Here is an 18,737-nt window from a genome sequence, read left to right on the forward strand (position 1 = left end):
TTATGAATTTTCCAAGAGTCATGAATATACCAAATTCACGAGTAAAAAATGGCCGAAAATAGCCTCGTAGATCCTATCCATGGATCACGGTTACAAAACCGGGCCAGTACTTATATCGTCATAGTTAAGTTACAAACATAATTAAGAACATTGATATCGAATCTAGGAGCTACAGAACATAAGCTACCTATGATTTAATAATAAAATTGACCGAATTTCGACCACGGCAGGAAATCTCAAAGAAAAGCCATCTACGCGTTATTGTTCACTGTGGGTAAGCACATGTTGACTCTACATTTCCTATTCTCCTAGAAAACTTAACAAGTAGTCAATGGAACAAATTGCAAAGAATCGACTTTTAAAAATATGCAAGATTAAACAATATCACTAACGTTTCTTCCACACTAATATTTTATTTCGGAATAAAATATTTACCCAATAATATACGTACATAAAAAAAAAAATTAAAGTAATAATTAATATACGATTGTCTATATAATTATATCAAGTAATAGAAATTATTTTAATTTAGGATTAAACTCAATATGACAAAAAGTAACCACTTGATGAACTATGCAAATGAACAACCCCCTCAGGGCCGGAGGTTAAAGGCTCTCTGATAGAGACAAACGCTGAGTGATCGTTCATTATTTCTCTCTGAACGCTTTCATAATAATTACGACAGGAATATGCAATATTAAAAACATGGCCTGCTTGACGAGCGTATGTAATTTAATTGTTGGAAAAAGAGCAATTACTTAGTTTCGGTTCTTTTCAGCAAAATATATATTATGAGCCGGTAGATTATTTAAATCAAACTTGTATTGGCATGATTCAAAAGTACTTGTACTAAGTGTTTAATTGTAGCATTTGTCTATATATAATAAAATTGGAGTGTTTGTTTGTCATATTAAAGTAACCCTTTTTACTGAATGCATATGTATGTACACACAGTATATATACCAAAATAACATTTTTTACAATTTATGTTTGTATGTCTGTCCGTCTGTTAGTTCCGGCTAATCTCTGGAATTTGACGGGACTTTCACTGGCAGATAACTGATATAATAAGGAGTAACTTAGGCTTCAATATATTTTTTTTGTTATATACAAACGCGTACGAGGTCGCGAGCACAGCTAGTATACCTATGTAAGGCTAATGATTAAATGACTCAAAGATAAGTGGTGATCACATTTCGAGTACATATTGATATTGTTATAATAATACGCATTAGCCATCCCTTCCATTGTCAATGTGCTGTCGACCATGGGCGTTTGTTACCTGTAATAACACTGGTAGAATCAGCTTTTGGTGGTAGAATGACTCTCACTGTGCGCGATGACAAATCTTCGTAAAAGTCAAACAGCTTCACGAATACCTCTCCTATGGGATGCCTGAGGCGTATGCCTCTAAGCTGATTCAAGATGTGACACGCACCATACACGTGGCAGGAAATCACCCTATATACTCCGAGCACGAAATTAGCTATAAAAACATACTATGCCTTCGTCATATGCCCGTTTGAACCCGTGATCTTGAATTAAAATCTACCAACTTCGCGTGCAAAAATATACACTGCATTTTAGCCGGAGAGGCATTTTGTCGGTCGAGTGAATTTTAGTCTATTCTTTCGCTTAACTTAATTACATCGATGAGTTTGTTATGTTGTTTCCTTGTAAAGGACTTCATTTATTTCCCAAGGAATCAGTTGTGACTTCTTAAACATTGACTATAATGTATGCATAGCTAAATATCAATTACCGTTAGAGATATATTACTAAGTGAAATCAACTTGATCTCTGTAGGCGATCGAATCATACCGAAGAAATTGTGCATCGTGTATTCATAACGGAGATGTTATCGGAACCGAAGTGACGACTAGCAGGACGAACACGGCGCTGAGCAGTGGAGCGGGAACGGGGGTGTTGTGTCATACATTAAGGTGCTGATTTTACTTCCCTCGCTAAGGTAAAAACTGTTTCATAGCGAAACGGGACTTTATATTCACATTTAATTTACTGCTCTTTAATATATCTTTCACATACATATAATAAAATTGGAGTGTCTGTTGGTAATATTAAAATAGCCCAAAATAGCCCTTTTTTACTCAATGCATATGTATGTATTCACGGCACATACACAATATATATATATATATTTTTTAATTTTTGTCAGTCTGTCTGTTTGTTTCGGTTAATCTCTGGTTTGGGTGGACCTATTTTGACGGGACTTTCACCGACAAATAACTGATATAATAAAAAGTAATTTAGGCTACAAAAAGATATTTTTTTGTTAAATTCAAAAGCGTACAAGTTCGCGGGCACAGTTACTTTATAATATACATATAGATTGAATACTTAGTGGTTACTGCTTGATGTAACAATACAAGACATAAATTAATTGATTTAAAATACAATTACGATTAGATTACGCTTATAAAAACATTATGATTGGTTTGGAAATTATAATTTGAATTGGAAATAAGCCAGACGAACGGCAACTACAATTATGATAAAATAATAATTATTATTTGCATGTCAATATGATTCTACGTACTGTATACAATATCTATCGCTACGAGTGATAATCTGTGCCAGCTCGTGAAGCTCGGCGGGTTCTGCGAGTGCCCGTCGGAGATGAGGGTTCGTGTCACCACAAGTATTTAAGTATTTCAGCGAACGGCGAACATCCACGATGAAAACTTCGTCAACTATTAATAATAATCACTAAATTGTAATGTCGGCGGCGTCAACTTGTTCCTATATAGTTAACATTATATCGATCACTCAGGACGATTGGAATATTTTGCGTACCTACTAATCAAGTAAGTAATATAAGAATTAAATTGTTGTTATGATTTGGACACAATGTCTATGAAGGTACTTTAAAGGTTCTTCTCCGAATAAATAATTAATTATCTGTTAAATTTGACACTTTAATAATTTAAGACACGTCAATCTATCTTTCCTAATCTTAAAAGCTGACTGACGAAATCGTTGATTATAGAATAATCCACTTTAATTAAATTCAATTTAAAATTATGACCATGGAAACTTTTAGTGATCAGTGGTCAGAATTAAATCAATCTCGTTCAGGTTTAAAGTGAAAGCTTCGTGGCCTAGGAGGCGAGTCCATTCAATCTATAGATAATAATGAAAAAATTGTATTGCACCAAATCAATGGTTCAATGACCTATCTGCCTTCGAAGCAAATCCTTTGCAAATTAGTGTATTCACATACCCATACTATCATTCCTTATCTTGAGTTGGTCCAGTTGTCAACGCGATTATTCAACGAAGACGTTTAACATTGACTTGTGTGTGTGTGTGAACTGTGTGGGCCACCGCAAAATTTTGACGTGCACAATTCGAGCTCTTAATTAATTTCGTTTTCGGTCGTGAAAGGGAACAATGTGAAAACTTACTGCGTCGCATTAAATTTTGACGCCTTAGTCCAACATCGAGATTTTAGATTTACCAAATATAACACAATTTTCAATGTCCTCGATAAAGTACCCGCTATGATTGAGCTATACAAATAATAAAGGTTTGAAAGATAAAACACATGTGGTTGGGTAGAGAAGTCATTGGAGCTCGCTGGCCGTAACTTGTCCGGTGAATAAATCGTATCGTTAGCTCGCATTCATGGATTTCAAGCTCGCGACGACAGGAGTTATCTCCTCTCATAATACACGATCATAATATCCTGTTCCCACCAGAGACTAACAAACTTCATTAGGTCACTAATGGAACCCAGCCGCAGGTCGGCTTTCTAATTACCTATGTCACATATTATTAAGTTACCGCCTTGGCAGCTTGGCCAGGTAGGACATCGATATCGATTATATTAGGCCTAACGATTGACGATAACTTTATACGGTAAAACAATTTCTTACCTAACAGCCAGTATCCTTCGGGATGATGTAAGGATTATAACCCACATCCAAATCTGTTCATGCATTCATGAAGATACTCACACATATATACAAAGTAATGTATAGCAAAATTAATTCGAAATTTAAATAGAATATTGTTTTTAATAGTGCTCTAGCAAACAAGACAGCTTATTAAGTATGATATGGAAATAAACGTCAAATCATCTGCATTGAGAGCCTCAACATGAAAGGTTTCCCATTAGCAGTGCGCAACTCTACGAACCACGTTCAAATACTTTGTTGATAAGTCAACATGCATCGCATCCTTCATTATTTATTATTATTGAAAACATATGTCATACGATCTTTTACAGTTACCTTTGACTGAATATGAATTATTTCTTTTCGTACGGGAAATTTTATACTTGCTTACGTTTTATGTTATTCTGAATAATTGTACAGAGTGCACCACACGGAAAAATCTGTCCTACTTTTATAAATTTAAATAGACTTTGTAAAGTAGTTGTTATTTTTTATTCTTATGTAGACTGGCAAATGGTTACCTGATGGTAAGTGATAACCATTACCCATAGACACAGGCAGTGTAAGAAATAATAACTATCCTCTTTTGCTTATCTCAGGACTAACATGCTGCGTCCCTTGTGCCTGTACTGACTCACTTAGCCTTTAAAACCGGAACACAACAGTACTAAGTATTGGTGTTTGGTCTTAGAATATTTGATCCAGACGAGCATACACAAAGCCCTTTCAACAAAAGACGGCGAAGTGGTAGGTTACCCTGAATTAGCATAAAGGTTACATGATCGAGTAGAAGCATTTATAAAATAATGTTTCCGAATAGTAAATGAAACAAATTCCGTGTTACATAATAATCAGCAAGATATATAAAACACGCGGCCCTTGTCAGCTTAATGTTGTAAAATTTAAACAGTTAATATTTCGTGGTTAGAGTGACGTCACAGGCGGCAGGCAGGCCGACTTGTTGTTTTTATTTACGATCGATTTTGCGTGTAAGCGCCGCTGGGGCGTGAGCCGGTAGCGATTATTCGTATATTTAAATAACTAAAATAAACTCGAGTTAGTTATGTGTGTATCTAAAACGTCGTCTCGTATTTGATGATGCATGAAACTACTAAATATTTCTACGTATTTTTCTCCTTAAAAATATCTCGTTAAACTGCTACACGGGTATCTCTAACGAGCCTCAATATACTAATGTCACATATTCAAATTATCTTCGCTCGGCACTCGCTCGGGCGATAGTGTTAACACAACCTACACAATCCCCACAGCTAAGCTATGGTACATTTGATAAGAAATTTTGCAAATACGTAACAGATTATATATCAATATTAAAGTTTTAATTTCAACCACGATAACTGATTAATAATTGAACGATAGAGCCAATAATATGCTTCTTGGAACATCGTGGCATATGATCTTATAAACATTGATTATGATATATGTGAGGTTAATACATTTCGACACAGTTTATCCGAACGTGAAAATATAACTGAAATCCGTATTAATCGCATAAGTTAAAATTAAACGTCCGAAGCTTTTTAAGCAGATGACTTATAATTATTTAAGCACGAGAATTGATTCAATCATTAATTTTAACACTGCATCAACTAATACGTTTTTTAGCTAATTATGTATAATATGATTTAAGTGCTACATTTTGGCGTGTATTGTTTCGATACGGCGTTTTACCAGGGCCGCCTAACTGCTGTGGTGTTCATATTCAGGTCTAATGAACACTCATAGTCCTAATGTCTTAGTGCCTTAATCAGAAGCCTGTTTCTCGCGATACCGCTTCGAACTTTCTATTATAACTATAGTGTTACAGTGATCTGGCAATGCTGTTAACAAAGCAGGCGATTCAAAATTTTAAATTTAAAAATATTATATCATTTTTCCTGAGTAAGCTACAACAAGAAAATGTTTAGCTGTTGCCTAAGTTCATCGAGAAGATCGGAGCTTATTTCACACTCGGTTTCAATACAGGTTGATGGCACACAAGCAGTCTTTAACGCTTATTCCTCGGTCTTAAATCCAATATTCTGTCTCCACTGAATCATCTTGGCTCTCATGTGGTCTATTAAATATGCACGCCTATGATCTATTCAGTGTTATAATTCAATACTATACAAATTGAAATACATGAATTTGATAGTTTTCATCTACCGCACATAAAGTTCTAAAAAAATTTCAATCTCAACAAAGAAATTGGAACCGGTGACAAGCCATTGAATGGATCGTGATCTAGCCGCAAGAACGGACGAGATAATAAAATAAAAAAAAAAACGGAGGCAAACGGAAATAAATGCAATCGAATACTAGTGATTTAAAGTATCGTATTCAACCATATTTCACTGATAGCGAGCGAACAGATACCGGCAAAGTTTCAGGCGCAGGGGAATAAGCACTCGCTTAACAGTGATCTACCGTCAAACAACCATCTAGTGTAATTACAGGCACAAAGGACAATTCCAAATCTCGAATGTCAGCTCAGCGGCATTGCGAAGTTTGTCTATAATAGTCTTTGAACACATACCGTCAAGCAATTGATTCACAATTGCTCTTTATGGAAGAGTATCAAGCCCATATGATATACGCATTCAAGCATGCTATTCTCTAATCATCTTTTTCAATTTATATGTACTACGCTCGTAATTAGAGTGTCTTGATAATAGAAGCCAAATAAATTAATGTTAAGATAGATCAAAGTATCGAATTGAAATGATTTTTCTCGATGCGGTGTAATAATTAAGTGACCTATTGGAAAGGTTTCATTTCGATTTTGCATCAATTGCTAAACCGGAATCTAAATTAGATTCTTTTAATTTGTATTGAAGCAATACATTTACGTCATAATTGCCAATGATTTTCCTTTTAAGAAAAGAGACGCTACATCTTATAATAAATGTTGAAACGGTTTTTCATAATTTCTTCTAAGGTCCAAATTTCCGCAAATACAACAAAAAATATTGATGTTCCGCTACAACGAGATGATATTCATTCATATTAATAACTCAAAAGAGTAGGTAGGAAATATTTTATTACAATAATAAATTGGTAGACAAAAATTCATTGTTTATAAAGACGCATTCAAAATTAAACAAATGAAATAAAATACGTTACGATTTTAATTTTTATATACTATTTTCAAAAATAAGAACTGAATATTATTATCGCTCTAATGAAATAAAATCTGCAACGATTAACTGTGACCGATCCTATTCTATTCCCTGCTCAAAGGATAAAAAGTAGAAATGACGGAGCGCCTTTAGCGGTATTAAACATGACTTAGTGCTTTAGCTTCCGACGAAAGATGTCTAGTACACCGGGGAATAAGGATAGTATGGGCGGATAAAGAAAATTAATTAACTAACCGCTTGCATCCAGTTTCATTATCGTTAGCAAAATATATATTATATTAAATCGTTGATCACGTCACGATGAGCACTACCTCTGCTTTATTTGACGGTGAACGAAGCCGAGGGTAAGAACAAGAACTAGTCTTACTAATAATATAAATGATAATGTACGTTTGTTGCACTAGCGGGGCTATGCATGGCGTGTTCTAGTATTTTATTTACGGTGAACGTTAAACAAGCGGGGTCAACCGCTAGTTTTATATTTAAGCGACAGCCAACTGCATCGATGGTCTATTGGCATGTTTTGGTGCAGATCATAAGCTCGAGATCGAACTCTGCTTAATAGATAACTATATCAGCGTTCGGAGACCACGAAAAGTTTTAGTTAGTTAACTGCGCCCGATTTCTATCCCGTCGTCGTCTGCTGAAAGATTCGAAGATGCACTTCATCAGTTAATATTGTGGTCACATGTGCTGGGTGAAGTGACCTTGATCTGTCAAGATTTACCAACAATAATGATAAACTGTCACCAATGTTTATTCAAACATATTGGCAATGCGTTGCTACGCTTACATATCGATTGTTATGTCTTTTTTAGTTTACTAGCTTCGAATTATTGTTGAGTATCAACTTACTATATAGAGACGTTGGTCTTAACCGATTATTACGTATTCAAGTCCAAGCTAGTCGTTAAATATACGTGTGTGTTCAATTCGTGTTAAGAACTTGAGGTGACATGTATGTTTTGAACGAAAACACATAATTTGGGATGTTGCCGAAAGAACCTTTGATATGATTATAAAATATTTCTGGCACAAATAATATACATAGCATCTGACATACATTATTATATACGTCCGACCTGATTCCTTGATCCTTATTATTAGGATAACAGTTGCGGGCTAAACTCATGCTATCGTGTTTAGATCGAAAGCCACTCTGGAAGTGGAAACTACTGATCTATTTGCTCTATTTATAAACACCCGATCAATTACTGTTGGCGGAGTAGGATCGTCGTTGCAATTTTATTAACAATTAACACTACTAAGCAATGAATACACTTTAGATTTAAGTATATTAATTATTCAGGTGCAAGAGGAATTGTGATTTTCATTTTATAAATAATAAATATACAAAGGTTAGCCTTAAGGTGGTATTTATGGAAACAGCCATTGACGTAAACCATTAGCGTCAGCTACGAGACAACAGTCGACATTTAGTTTATATTAAATTTAATAAAATAAATATGTTTCGATCGGTCGAAAATAGAATACACGAAAGAGTAACATCTATATGAAATCTCAGAATTCGGACCTGAAGTGTGATTCCGTGTTCTTTATGATTTATATTATGATTCAACACGTTCAATAATGTGACGTACGCTTGCCCTAGAATCGCAAATTAAACAAGAGCTCTCGTAGGAGATGTTTTCGATTTTAATAATATCTCGTCCAAGCTACCACGGCTGAACACACTGAGGAACTACTGCGTTTGAATAATTCTTTTTGCATATTTACAATCAGCAAATTAAAGACGAATATTGACGATATAACTTTACGCTACGACATAAGGAACATTACGGTAACCACAATCATCATCAAATCTCACAAACTGTACTGGCATTTATATAATATTATAAATTTCGCCTGCGGTTTCACTTTCGTTCTTAGGGTTGATTTTAAGTTAAATTCGGTTCCGTGTTTTGATCGTGAAATAGTAACATTTATAGTATAGGAGCAGATCGTATTATTAATCAACGGAGATGAAGGGGCCAAACGTTCAAGGGCCTTTTTTCATGTTGACTTAAACAGACAGAGGGATCCGACTTTCATTTGGATGTTTTTAAACACCTGTATAAAGCTAGCACATAGTATTATTATCATGTGATTCATTTCCTGTTTTTAAGCTTAAGCGAACAAAGAGGACGTTCTCATTAATAAAAGTACAACATTAACATACACGGTAGTGTTATTAGGTACCTATATGCATGTTCATATGGTTATATGAATATTTCCCAATTAAAAAAATATATAAATATCAAAATACATTTTCCTTTTATATTACATGACATTAAATGACGGAATGAGTTGGTCGATGAATATATGATCCAGGAACGAATGGCATTTTTTTTGTATTTTTCAAACGTAACCACATATTTTTTATACATGAAGATATGATAGCAAGAAGAAAAAATCGAGTATAATATATAAAACTCTATTATAAACCTCTTCAGTATTTCTGCTGTTCATACTAAGATCAGTACATTGACATAACGTCGTTATGTAAAATAGTATACATAACTATAAGTTACAATACATAATGAATACTATATATTATAAAGTATCAATTCCTTGCTATCATACGAAACCTGAAGAGAAATATACTTCAAAGTACAATAAAAAAATTAAATAACTAATTTATCAGCAAAAGTATCAGTAATTCGTTTATTAATTTATAATATGCTACATGCTATTCCTTGTAGCTAAAGTTGATATACGTTTCAATATATCAAATTATCCAAGAATTGTTCGAACATTCTATAGCAGAACAATCCGCAAATTGTATGGAACATCATCAAAGGGTGGTTTGTGTTTGATAGAAGCTCACGGAATGTACCGTAGACAGTACGGTTTGTGCGGCACACACCGACCTCACTAGTTATACATATTCAGCCACAGACTGCTAATAATCCTTGATGCATCAAAATAATACGCTCCGACGTGTAACAGGAGTCCGTCGATCGTAAACAGAGGCTTTAGACGTTAACGAGATCGCAATAGCAGCGATCGTGTTTGTGACGAGATGCCTCCACCTGTTACTCTATAGACAGACCATTAAGCTACAGCAAACTGTGCTGCCTTCGCCTGTGTTTATCTCCGGCTTACATGACACTGACTAGAGACTGAATACCTTAAGCATTCGGTAATTTATGAGCCGGCAGGTAGACCCGATCGCAACGTAATTGAAATTACTCAAAGTGTTTGATGTTATGTTTTATTAAATTCGCTCCGTGTACTATCTATATACCTTTTTGTGTCTATAAATTGACTCGATTTAAACGTTTCTGTTCCGACCACGGTTCTTCGGGAAAACCAAATGGTTTGAACGAGTTGACCTTGTTCAAACTCAGACAAGCACCGCAAAATATTCGTAAGCTTGATTTGATTTTATGTATTGAAATCATCGTGACAATATATCTATTTTCAATGAAAATCTTACACGTATATCCTCATACCGTATTGGAGCTCCAATGTAGAATAAGTTAGCCTTATCCGAGCCGTGAAAAATGTGAAGACGGTTACATTTTTAATTTTAAACAAACTTTTCATTTGTTTATATTAGTAAAGAAATATAATTAAGCTGATTAACTATTCATATTTATTACTTTCATAAAGTCAGATTGCAGGTACATAACAAGCGATGTTTTTTCATTAACGAAAAAACGAAATGTATTATTAAATGTTTTCATTTTATTCAGAGAATGTTAACAGCTTTGTGCGTTGTGGAGTAAAACAGTATATAATATAATGAATATTATTAGAAAGTTTTGTTAGTTCGTTAGTTGAAGGATATACGGCTAAACTATAAATCAACATAGAACTTCCACTATTTGATAGATTGTTTCCAGATCGCTTTAAGCTATACCTACTTATGTCCTAATAAGTTATAGTTAAAGCGAGCCGACGTTGCGGGGGATATCTCAAACCTCGGCGCTTCCAAGTTAAACACTTTGGGAAAATTCATTCCTAAATTCACAAACATCATCGAAAAATATGACGATATAAAATATTCGTACATTATCGTGGGCTCGTGGGTAATGTTTTTATTTAAAAACCGTAATTATAACCGTGCACAGTCATAGCGGGTCGCGAGTACTTCATAAAAAGGCTATTAGAACTTTGTAGCGCCACGCCCAATAAGCAATATATCTTTTTTTAAATGAAAATAAAATATAAAATTATTAATCATTTTAACGCACCGACTAAAATGAGTTGAAATTTAAAATCACAAGAACTCTCCTCGTAATGACCTATTAGAGCTTATTCCACCATGCTGCTACAGTGCTGATTGCTACGCACAGCACATGCACGTTTCATAACACTTTTTTTTGGGTACAAAATCATTTATAATAAAATATTAAATACTTTAAAACTCAAGCCGGTTTTGAACCTACGATTTTAAATCCTCATATTCTACCGGCACATATAAAACATAAGATATAATGAAGTACATTCTTAGAATACGAATCGAATTGCAAAACAGCTGCTTGTATATACATAACACCGATAGCACGTAATGAAAAAACATATATTCTCAGGTAAACAACTCCATCGCCCAGCCAACGTAACTCAACTAGCAAGTATAGCTACAGCATTAAAGGCACCGACACTGACGTCCGCAACATTATGCATTGATAGCCGTGTGAATAGCGAAGCGAAACTTGCAAACGAGATGTAGCAATTTCGTTACCATGAGTTACGCCATCACGGCGCCGAGATGGCTTACAATTAGGGTTTCCATTACTAATTTAAAGAAACTTCATTTCTTTACTCGATACACACGCCAGACCGTCGGCGATGTATGAAGTGTGTCGTCTCGTAAACGTTTAATGTCATCGGACATAACATGTGTGGCTTCATCGATAAATGTTATGTCGAACAAGGATTAGTTAAGCAATTGTTCGTTTTGTTCGAGTTGAATCAGTAGCTATCTAAACACCCGTTATTCAATAAGCAAAACCGTCCTAAGAAATTATTTCTTGTTTTTAAAAAGGTAGTGAGTTTTCTTTGCTTTTTGTTGTATAAATGCCCATATTAAAGTAAGTTACCATCTTTACTCATAGATACTAGTATTTTAGGCAAAACAAAATAACTTCCTTATCGCCTGAATACGCCGTTAAATAGTCATTATTTCCCTAATGCCTGTAATTAAAAAAAAAACTTCCAATCATTTATGTATGTATGTTTTTTTTTATAATCATTATCGTCGATATGGACGTAGAAGTCGAGTTGGTTCCATATATTTTCTTTAACATACTATTCAGACAATCGGGTCTCTTTTTTAATCAGTCCTGAGAAAAAAGGTCGGATGGCAAACCTACTTTAAATATATAAGACATAAAGTCCCGTCGTCACTGCACAACCATTTCGAGATGCAAACGATGAGAGCTGTTTAGTGTTGCATATAATGTGTTTAATGAAACAATCGTTAACTCTTCGGGTTCTAAATTTTTCTTACGTAATCGCTTCAAATGTTTTACATCTTAATCAGTACAAGACGATACATCCTCGAATTTATGTTCGAGACTTTTGAATATCCGCGTGACGTAAACAATTTAGCAATGCCTGTTTTTTTTATGGTATAGGTTGGCGGACGAGCATATGGGCCACCTGATGGTAGGTGGTCACCATCGCCCATAGACAATGACGCTGAAAGAAATATTAACTATTCCTTAAATTGTCAATGTGCCACCAACCTTGGGAACTAAGATGTTATGTCCCTTGTGCCTGTAGATACACTGGCTCACTCACCCTTCAGACCGGAACACAACAATACTGAGTACTGTTATTTGGCGGTAGAATAACTGTTGAGTGGGTGGTACTTACCCAGAGGGGCTTGCACAAAGCCCTACAACCAAGTAACATTGACTATTTATTTAAGTAGGCATTTGCCCAGCAGTTGGACAGTTAACTATGTAATCGATTTCAAATCCAGTATTCAGATAATACGAGAAACTCATGTTTTATTTCACCATAAAACGAAATGCTAGGATTATCAATTGAATAGCAATCAAATGACAATTTCGAACTGTCAAAGCAACATCGAGTGCCGTGTCCTCTCGTTGCTAAAATACGTTGTCAAGTAAATGTCTAAGCCAATGTTTCCCTCTGTATCGTCTCTCGACCTGTCTTACGCTCAAATCATCGTTCGATTTAATGGATTTCCCATCTATTTCGTAATGATTAATTTGCGACATTCAACATCATACATCACTGTACTTATTTTGTCTTTATGTACACGTTGCCTACATAGTCGATACTCGATAGTCGTTATTTGGCCCTAAAGGTTGTCTTGAAAAGCTTTAAAATGCCTTTGTATAATTTCTTATATTCGTTTTACCCGATGAAACTCGCCAATACGATACAGTTTCGCATCAATGCGTTCTTTGTTCAAAATTTTTGTTAATTTTAGAAGTTGATCCAATCAATACTAATAATATATACGCAAAAGTATTTGTCCGTCTGTCTCTGTCTGTATTTTTTATAGCTTTTCATAACAACTGACGTCCAATGCGTATAACGTGAATATGAAGCCGCGGGCGACTACTACTATACAGACATTTTTTACACACCTTAAACTCACACATACAACGAAAAATACAATAAGCTGAATAATATTCATCAAGTTTATATTGGATTTATACATGGAATACACTAAAGGCAAAAGAACATTTCAATGAACAATTCTGATATGTTATTGGTTTTATTTCTATTTAAACTATCATAAAACAATAGTACGTTATTATTTTCATTGTGTCTTTACGAAACAAAAGAATTTAAAATTTTATACGTTTAATATTATTACTTTCATTAATATAATTTCAGAGATAACCGCTCCATGTACCTACTGACATGGAAAGATAGATGAGCAGAATTTAGAATAGGATAATAGCCTGTAAATACTAAATATTTTCGACCTAGGTTTAGAGGCTATAAATATTAATCATTTCCAATTTCAGTTAAGGCAATTAGAAGTTTTATATATTTATTTGTCACATGGTAGGCAGACACTCATTCCCGATGGATATTTCTTAATTTGTTATTTATTTCTTTGTCTCGTATTGTTCAATATGTTACGTATCATGTTCCAATCAAGGACCTAATAGTGTACGGTTATCGACAAGAATTAATCATTGTATAGGCAGTTAATCTGGCTAAGTGGTTGTGTAACGGGAATCGAGATGCAAATCTATTTCAAAGAAGATATGCAATATAGGATAATACACAATACAACTATTTACTCGAAATAATTAAAATCGATAAGTAAGCTTCCATTGTTCTGTAGTTAATGTTTCGTTAAAAAGGAATTTCAATTTTAATAATAGATAAAAGAAAGATTGAGTTCTTTCATTATTCCGATTTCTTTCAGCTGGTAAGATTCGGACGTTGACTGAGACCTGAAACTGTCACCGAAATATGCTCACCGAATTCTACTTTGTAGGTACAGAGATAACAATGACAGTCCCCTAGAAAATTTCCGGAGCTAGTGAACATTGAAAATTAATTCACATTGTTGAAAAACTCTTTTTGAATAGATTATATCTCACGGAAAAATAGTGATATTAAAAATGGAAAAAAAAATTCATACGAAATTCCCTTTTATTAAAAGATATTTGATGACTGAAGAGCTCATCTCCGACCAATCTCAACGATGTTCTCTGTTAATCATTTTATGACTATACTAACTTATCAGCGCGACTTCGAGTGGAAAAAATAAGAATTTAATTACGTACTACTTTTTAAACAGTGAGAATAATAAATATTTGACGACCGATCTATTCACCTTTAGTGCGCTACAACAACGCCCCACGTTTCACGTATTTTTCAAAGATATTGACGTATACAAATTGAGAGAAAAGAACAATATTTATCTACATAAAACTTTAAGCATAATTGTATTATTTATTTTTATGTCAGCAAACGATATAGAGTAAATACTTTTTATCAATTAAATTAAACTAAAGGAAAAGTAACAAAGAGAAACTGTCGCAATAACCAAATAACGCAGATTACAATGCAAACATATTGAAATGAAAATTTGAAATGCCTTTGGATCTGATGAGTTCGAGTTCAAAGCCGAGGCAAACGGAACGTATAGCTCCAGACAGATGCACCGATGATCTGGAGAAGCTAGAGGAGCCCAAATGGGTGCGGAAGGCGTATAACTACAGGCTTAACTGCGCCGTGAGAGAGGCCTATGTCCATTAGTAGACTCCAATTAGTGATAGGTTGTGTTGCAATAGTAGTTCGCCAGTCTCCTTTGAGAATAGTCGCCGAGGCCCAAATCAATCGGAAGACCATACATGGGGTCCCTTTGTCAGTCAATGTATTGATACTATAAAGAAAAACAGGCAGACTAACAGCCTGCCTACGCTGGTTATCAAAGTATATGTGTAATATAAATGACTTACATATATCCAGAGCGTGCAACAGCAGGGCCCGGGCGAGAAGCAATAGCGCTACCACACACGGCACCATCTCGCCGCGCTCACTTCACCATCTCTACCGACACTCCGATTCTGAAACAGATTGCTTATTAGACTAAAATCGATCTAAACATTTCCTTGTGTAACCTCAAGCTAATGTTTCATCGAAATCGAAAACGCTTCTTTTTTTTACTTGAAATAGTAGAGCTTATGGGGTAAGTAAAAACCTAATCTCATTATAAAACATTTTAATCAGTTTCTGCTAACTAAAATATTATACTCAGCTAGGAACACAACAGTATATAGTATTATTGTTTAGCGATACAGAAAGTGATCGGAACAAATTTAATTATATAGGTACCTACACAATAAAACAAATTTTCAAATAAAAAAAAACAATGGAAAACTAGCAACGACCTTACCAAAACAATATACATATACTTTACCTACACAAAGTAGGCTCATCTTATTATCTTTAATCGTTTTATACCTTTCATTTTAATTTAAGTTCCCACCGGTTCTGAATTTAGATTATACCGAGAAGGACCGCAAGGAACTCAGTTACTATAAAGGCTACGAAACATAGTTTACAGACAGAATGAAATCGGGTTGAATTATTGTTTAATAAATATTATATACATTCTGTATATAACGTTGGAGGTACCTGTATCTAAAATTATATTTACGTGTGGTACTTATGGACATATATGTATACAGTAATAACGAGAGTATCGGTATATTAAACAAAGGTAATGTTATCGATAGACTATTTATAGCAAAGGCAAAGTAGTTATCGGGATGTCTTCCTCAGTTTTTATGATAAGAATATAATACAATAGCGAAATTAGCTAAAGTAGTGCAACGCAAAACATTAGACTACGTCTACGTGTCATTTATTTCATACTAGTTGTCACGCGCGGCTTCGCTTGGATTAGGGGATTGGATGTCATGTATTAGATAAAAAAGTAGCCTTTGTTCTTCCTTGTAGTTAAAGTTTGCTTCATAGAATAATGTCATCAAATAATGTCATCAATTTTGATTGGACGTTTGGACAGATAGGCAGACAGAGTTATTTTCACATTTATAATTTTAAGTATAGACCACTGTCATCGGCTTTGGTGTTTGTAATAACATTTTGAATGCTAGTCTTTTACAATGTGCAGGTGTTAATTATAGATACTGATTCAATGGAATATGTATACAAAAATAATCCACGTCAGCATAGTGTCATACGAATAAATGTGTCGTTAAAATAGTACTATTTTGGTTTCATAATTCTATAGTTAGTGTTAGAACTTAATTAATTAATACGAATTTCATAGTACATTTTAGTGACGAGTCAATCAAAATCAAAAATTATAATTCCCTTTGCTAATTTACTTTATACAATTCTACAGTTTGTATGTATATATGTGTGTTTCTACAGTTTGTCCATCTCCATCTACATCTCAACCTGAAGTTCATACTGAAATATTTTTTCATTGTACAATAATTACCTACTCACTAAGGAATTTGAAAATAAAAAACTATCCTGAAGCTACGCAAAAATTTGTAAGAGCATTCCAGACGATTTTAAAGTTGCCGGTAAGTTTCAAGTGAGAAGCCCTTTAGGTAAAATAAAAGTGCACTGACGAAACCGTTGGAAATAGAATATTTAACAATGCCGCGCGACAATAGACATTTCTTATCACGTCGCTTTGACGACGATCTGAAAACGAAACGAAAATGAGCATCTTGATAAGTTGAAAAAACTCACATAAAACTATTGGTACCTATTTATTAGTTAGGTACTATCGACGACGTCAATTCGAAATGTACTGGATTATCAGAATATAATATCGTATACAAATATTAAAGTTGACACAACGCGCACAGCACCAATTAATTTGTTTACTGTCTATTATCAAACACAATGTCACTTCTAAAAGTTTTAAAGTCGCTGATATGACTAGAACCGTATAAAGTTCGAATTTCTTCGTGTATTAAAAACTATTTCGTTCCAACTCATCCAGGGAGAGGCCACGACCCGCAAGTTCCAAGCACCTTATACGGAGTGGAGTTGAATTCACTTCCTAGTTAAGAGGTTTTCAGTGTATTCGTTAGACGAATTCACGTTGAAGTTCTTTACCGCGACCGCAAACACACCGGTTTCCGGACCGATCGCTTTGAAATATGTTTCGACACCAATAACTTTTAAGTTTAATCAAATTAAGTCTTTATAGTGCCATAACATTTAACGATAAGAAATATTAATTAATAAAGTATTTCCATTAGATAATTGAAATAAAATATATAAACATTTTTTTAACAGGCGAGAAAAAATAAAATTTAAAACAAGAATGCAACAATTGTTGTTTGAAATATAGTAGATCACAATACGAGTGGTGGTGTTATGTGCGAGTACGGCTACGAGCGGTGTCGGCGCGACGTCATAACCCGACCGGACGCTCCGAGATACTAGAGCGACTAGACGATGGCAGTTCCTAGCAGCGCTAGCTGGCGAGCCGGGGAGGCCCGGGCTAAAACTTCTTGTATGCGCCCGCCCTTACGCTCGGACCAGAAGACCCGTCTCTATGAAAATGATATGTATTATATATAATTACTTAAACTTTATAACTAAAATATCTTTGTGAATTTATACGAATGTTCAACACTAATTTCATAAAGTGGAATGTGTTGTCGCTGCAAACCGTTCTCAGTGCATTTCGTTTGAGATGAAAATTTTTGGTATTTCCTGAGAGACATCTCCATGTGCAAAATGTAATTAGATATTCTACAGTTACATTCGTTTTCGTTTGTCTCGATACGCTCATTCAGAATTATTAATAAACTAAATATTTTCATTAAATAATAATGTTGATTTATAAAAAGTTAGTTCTCAAAACACTATTACTGATTTATATTTGCATGTAGTCGTGTGCATTACGATACGAAAAGTACATAAACTAATAAGCACTATAAATGAGTAAAAAAATTAAAGGCTTACCAGGGCGTAATAAAATGTAAGGGTTTAAAACATATTTTCATTATAAATCGCGAACACTGATCCACGAAACCGTCAGAATTTTTCGTTAAGCAACGATTCGGCGCGAAGGGATAAGCAACAAGTAAATGATAAGTTCAAAAACAATTCATTGCTAATTCTGTGTCGACGTAATACATATAAAATTACGGGAAAACTCGGCACGCGAGTCGTACTTCCACTTGACTGTTATTTTTTCACAAACATCGCATCGGATTTATCTCGCAGCCGT

General features: G+C 34.5%; 1 protein-coding gene across 5 annotated transcripts in view; it reads right to left on the reverse strand.

Moving 5' to 3' along the window:
* The window catches only part of LOC124543002 (discoidin domain-containing receptor 2-like), a 66,489-nt gene that overhangs the window by 39,527 nt on the left and 8,225 nt on the right, over positions 1-18,737 (reverse strand). For 4 of the 5 annotated variants that reach the window (XM_047120988.1, XM_047120985.1, XM_047120987.1 and 1 more), the window contains one exon: positions 15,469-15,576. In XM_047120988.1, coding sequence (XP_046976944.1) covers positions 15,469-15,535 — 67 coding nt within the window. In that variant the 5' untranslated portion in view covers positions 15,536-15,576. Of the gene's footprint in view, positions 1-15,468; positions 15,577-17,239; positions 17,751-18,737 lie in introns of those variants that run through there. The other variant, XM_047120986.1, reaches the window with a different exon arrangement.

The sequence above is a fragment of the Vanessa cardui genome, chromosome Z (genome assembly GCF_905220365.1).
Source record: "Vanessa cardui chromosome Z, ilVanCard2.1, whole genome shotgun sequence".
NCBI lineage: Eukaryota > Metazoa > Arthropoda > Insecta > Lepidoptera > Nymphalidae > Vanessa > Vanessa cardui.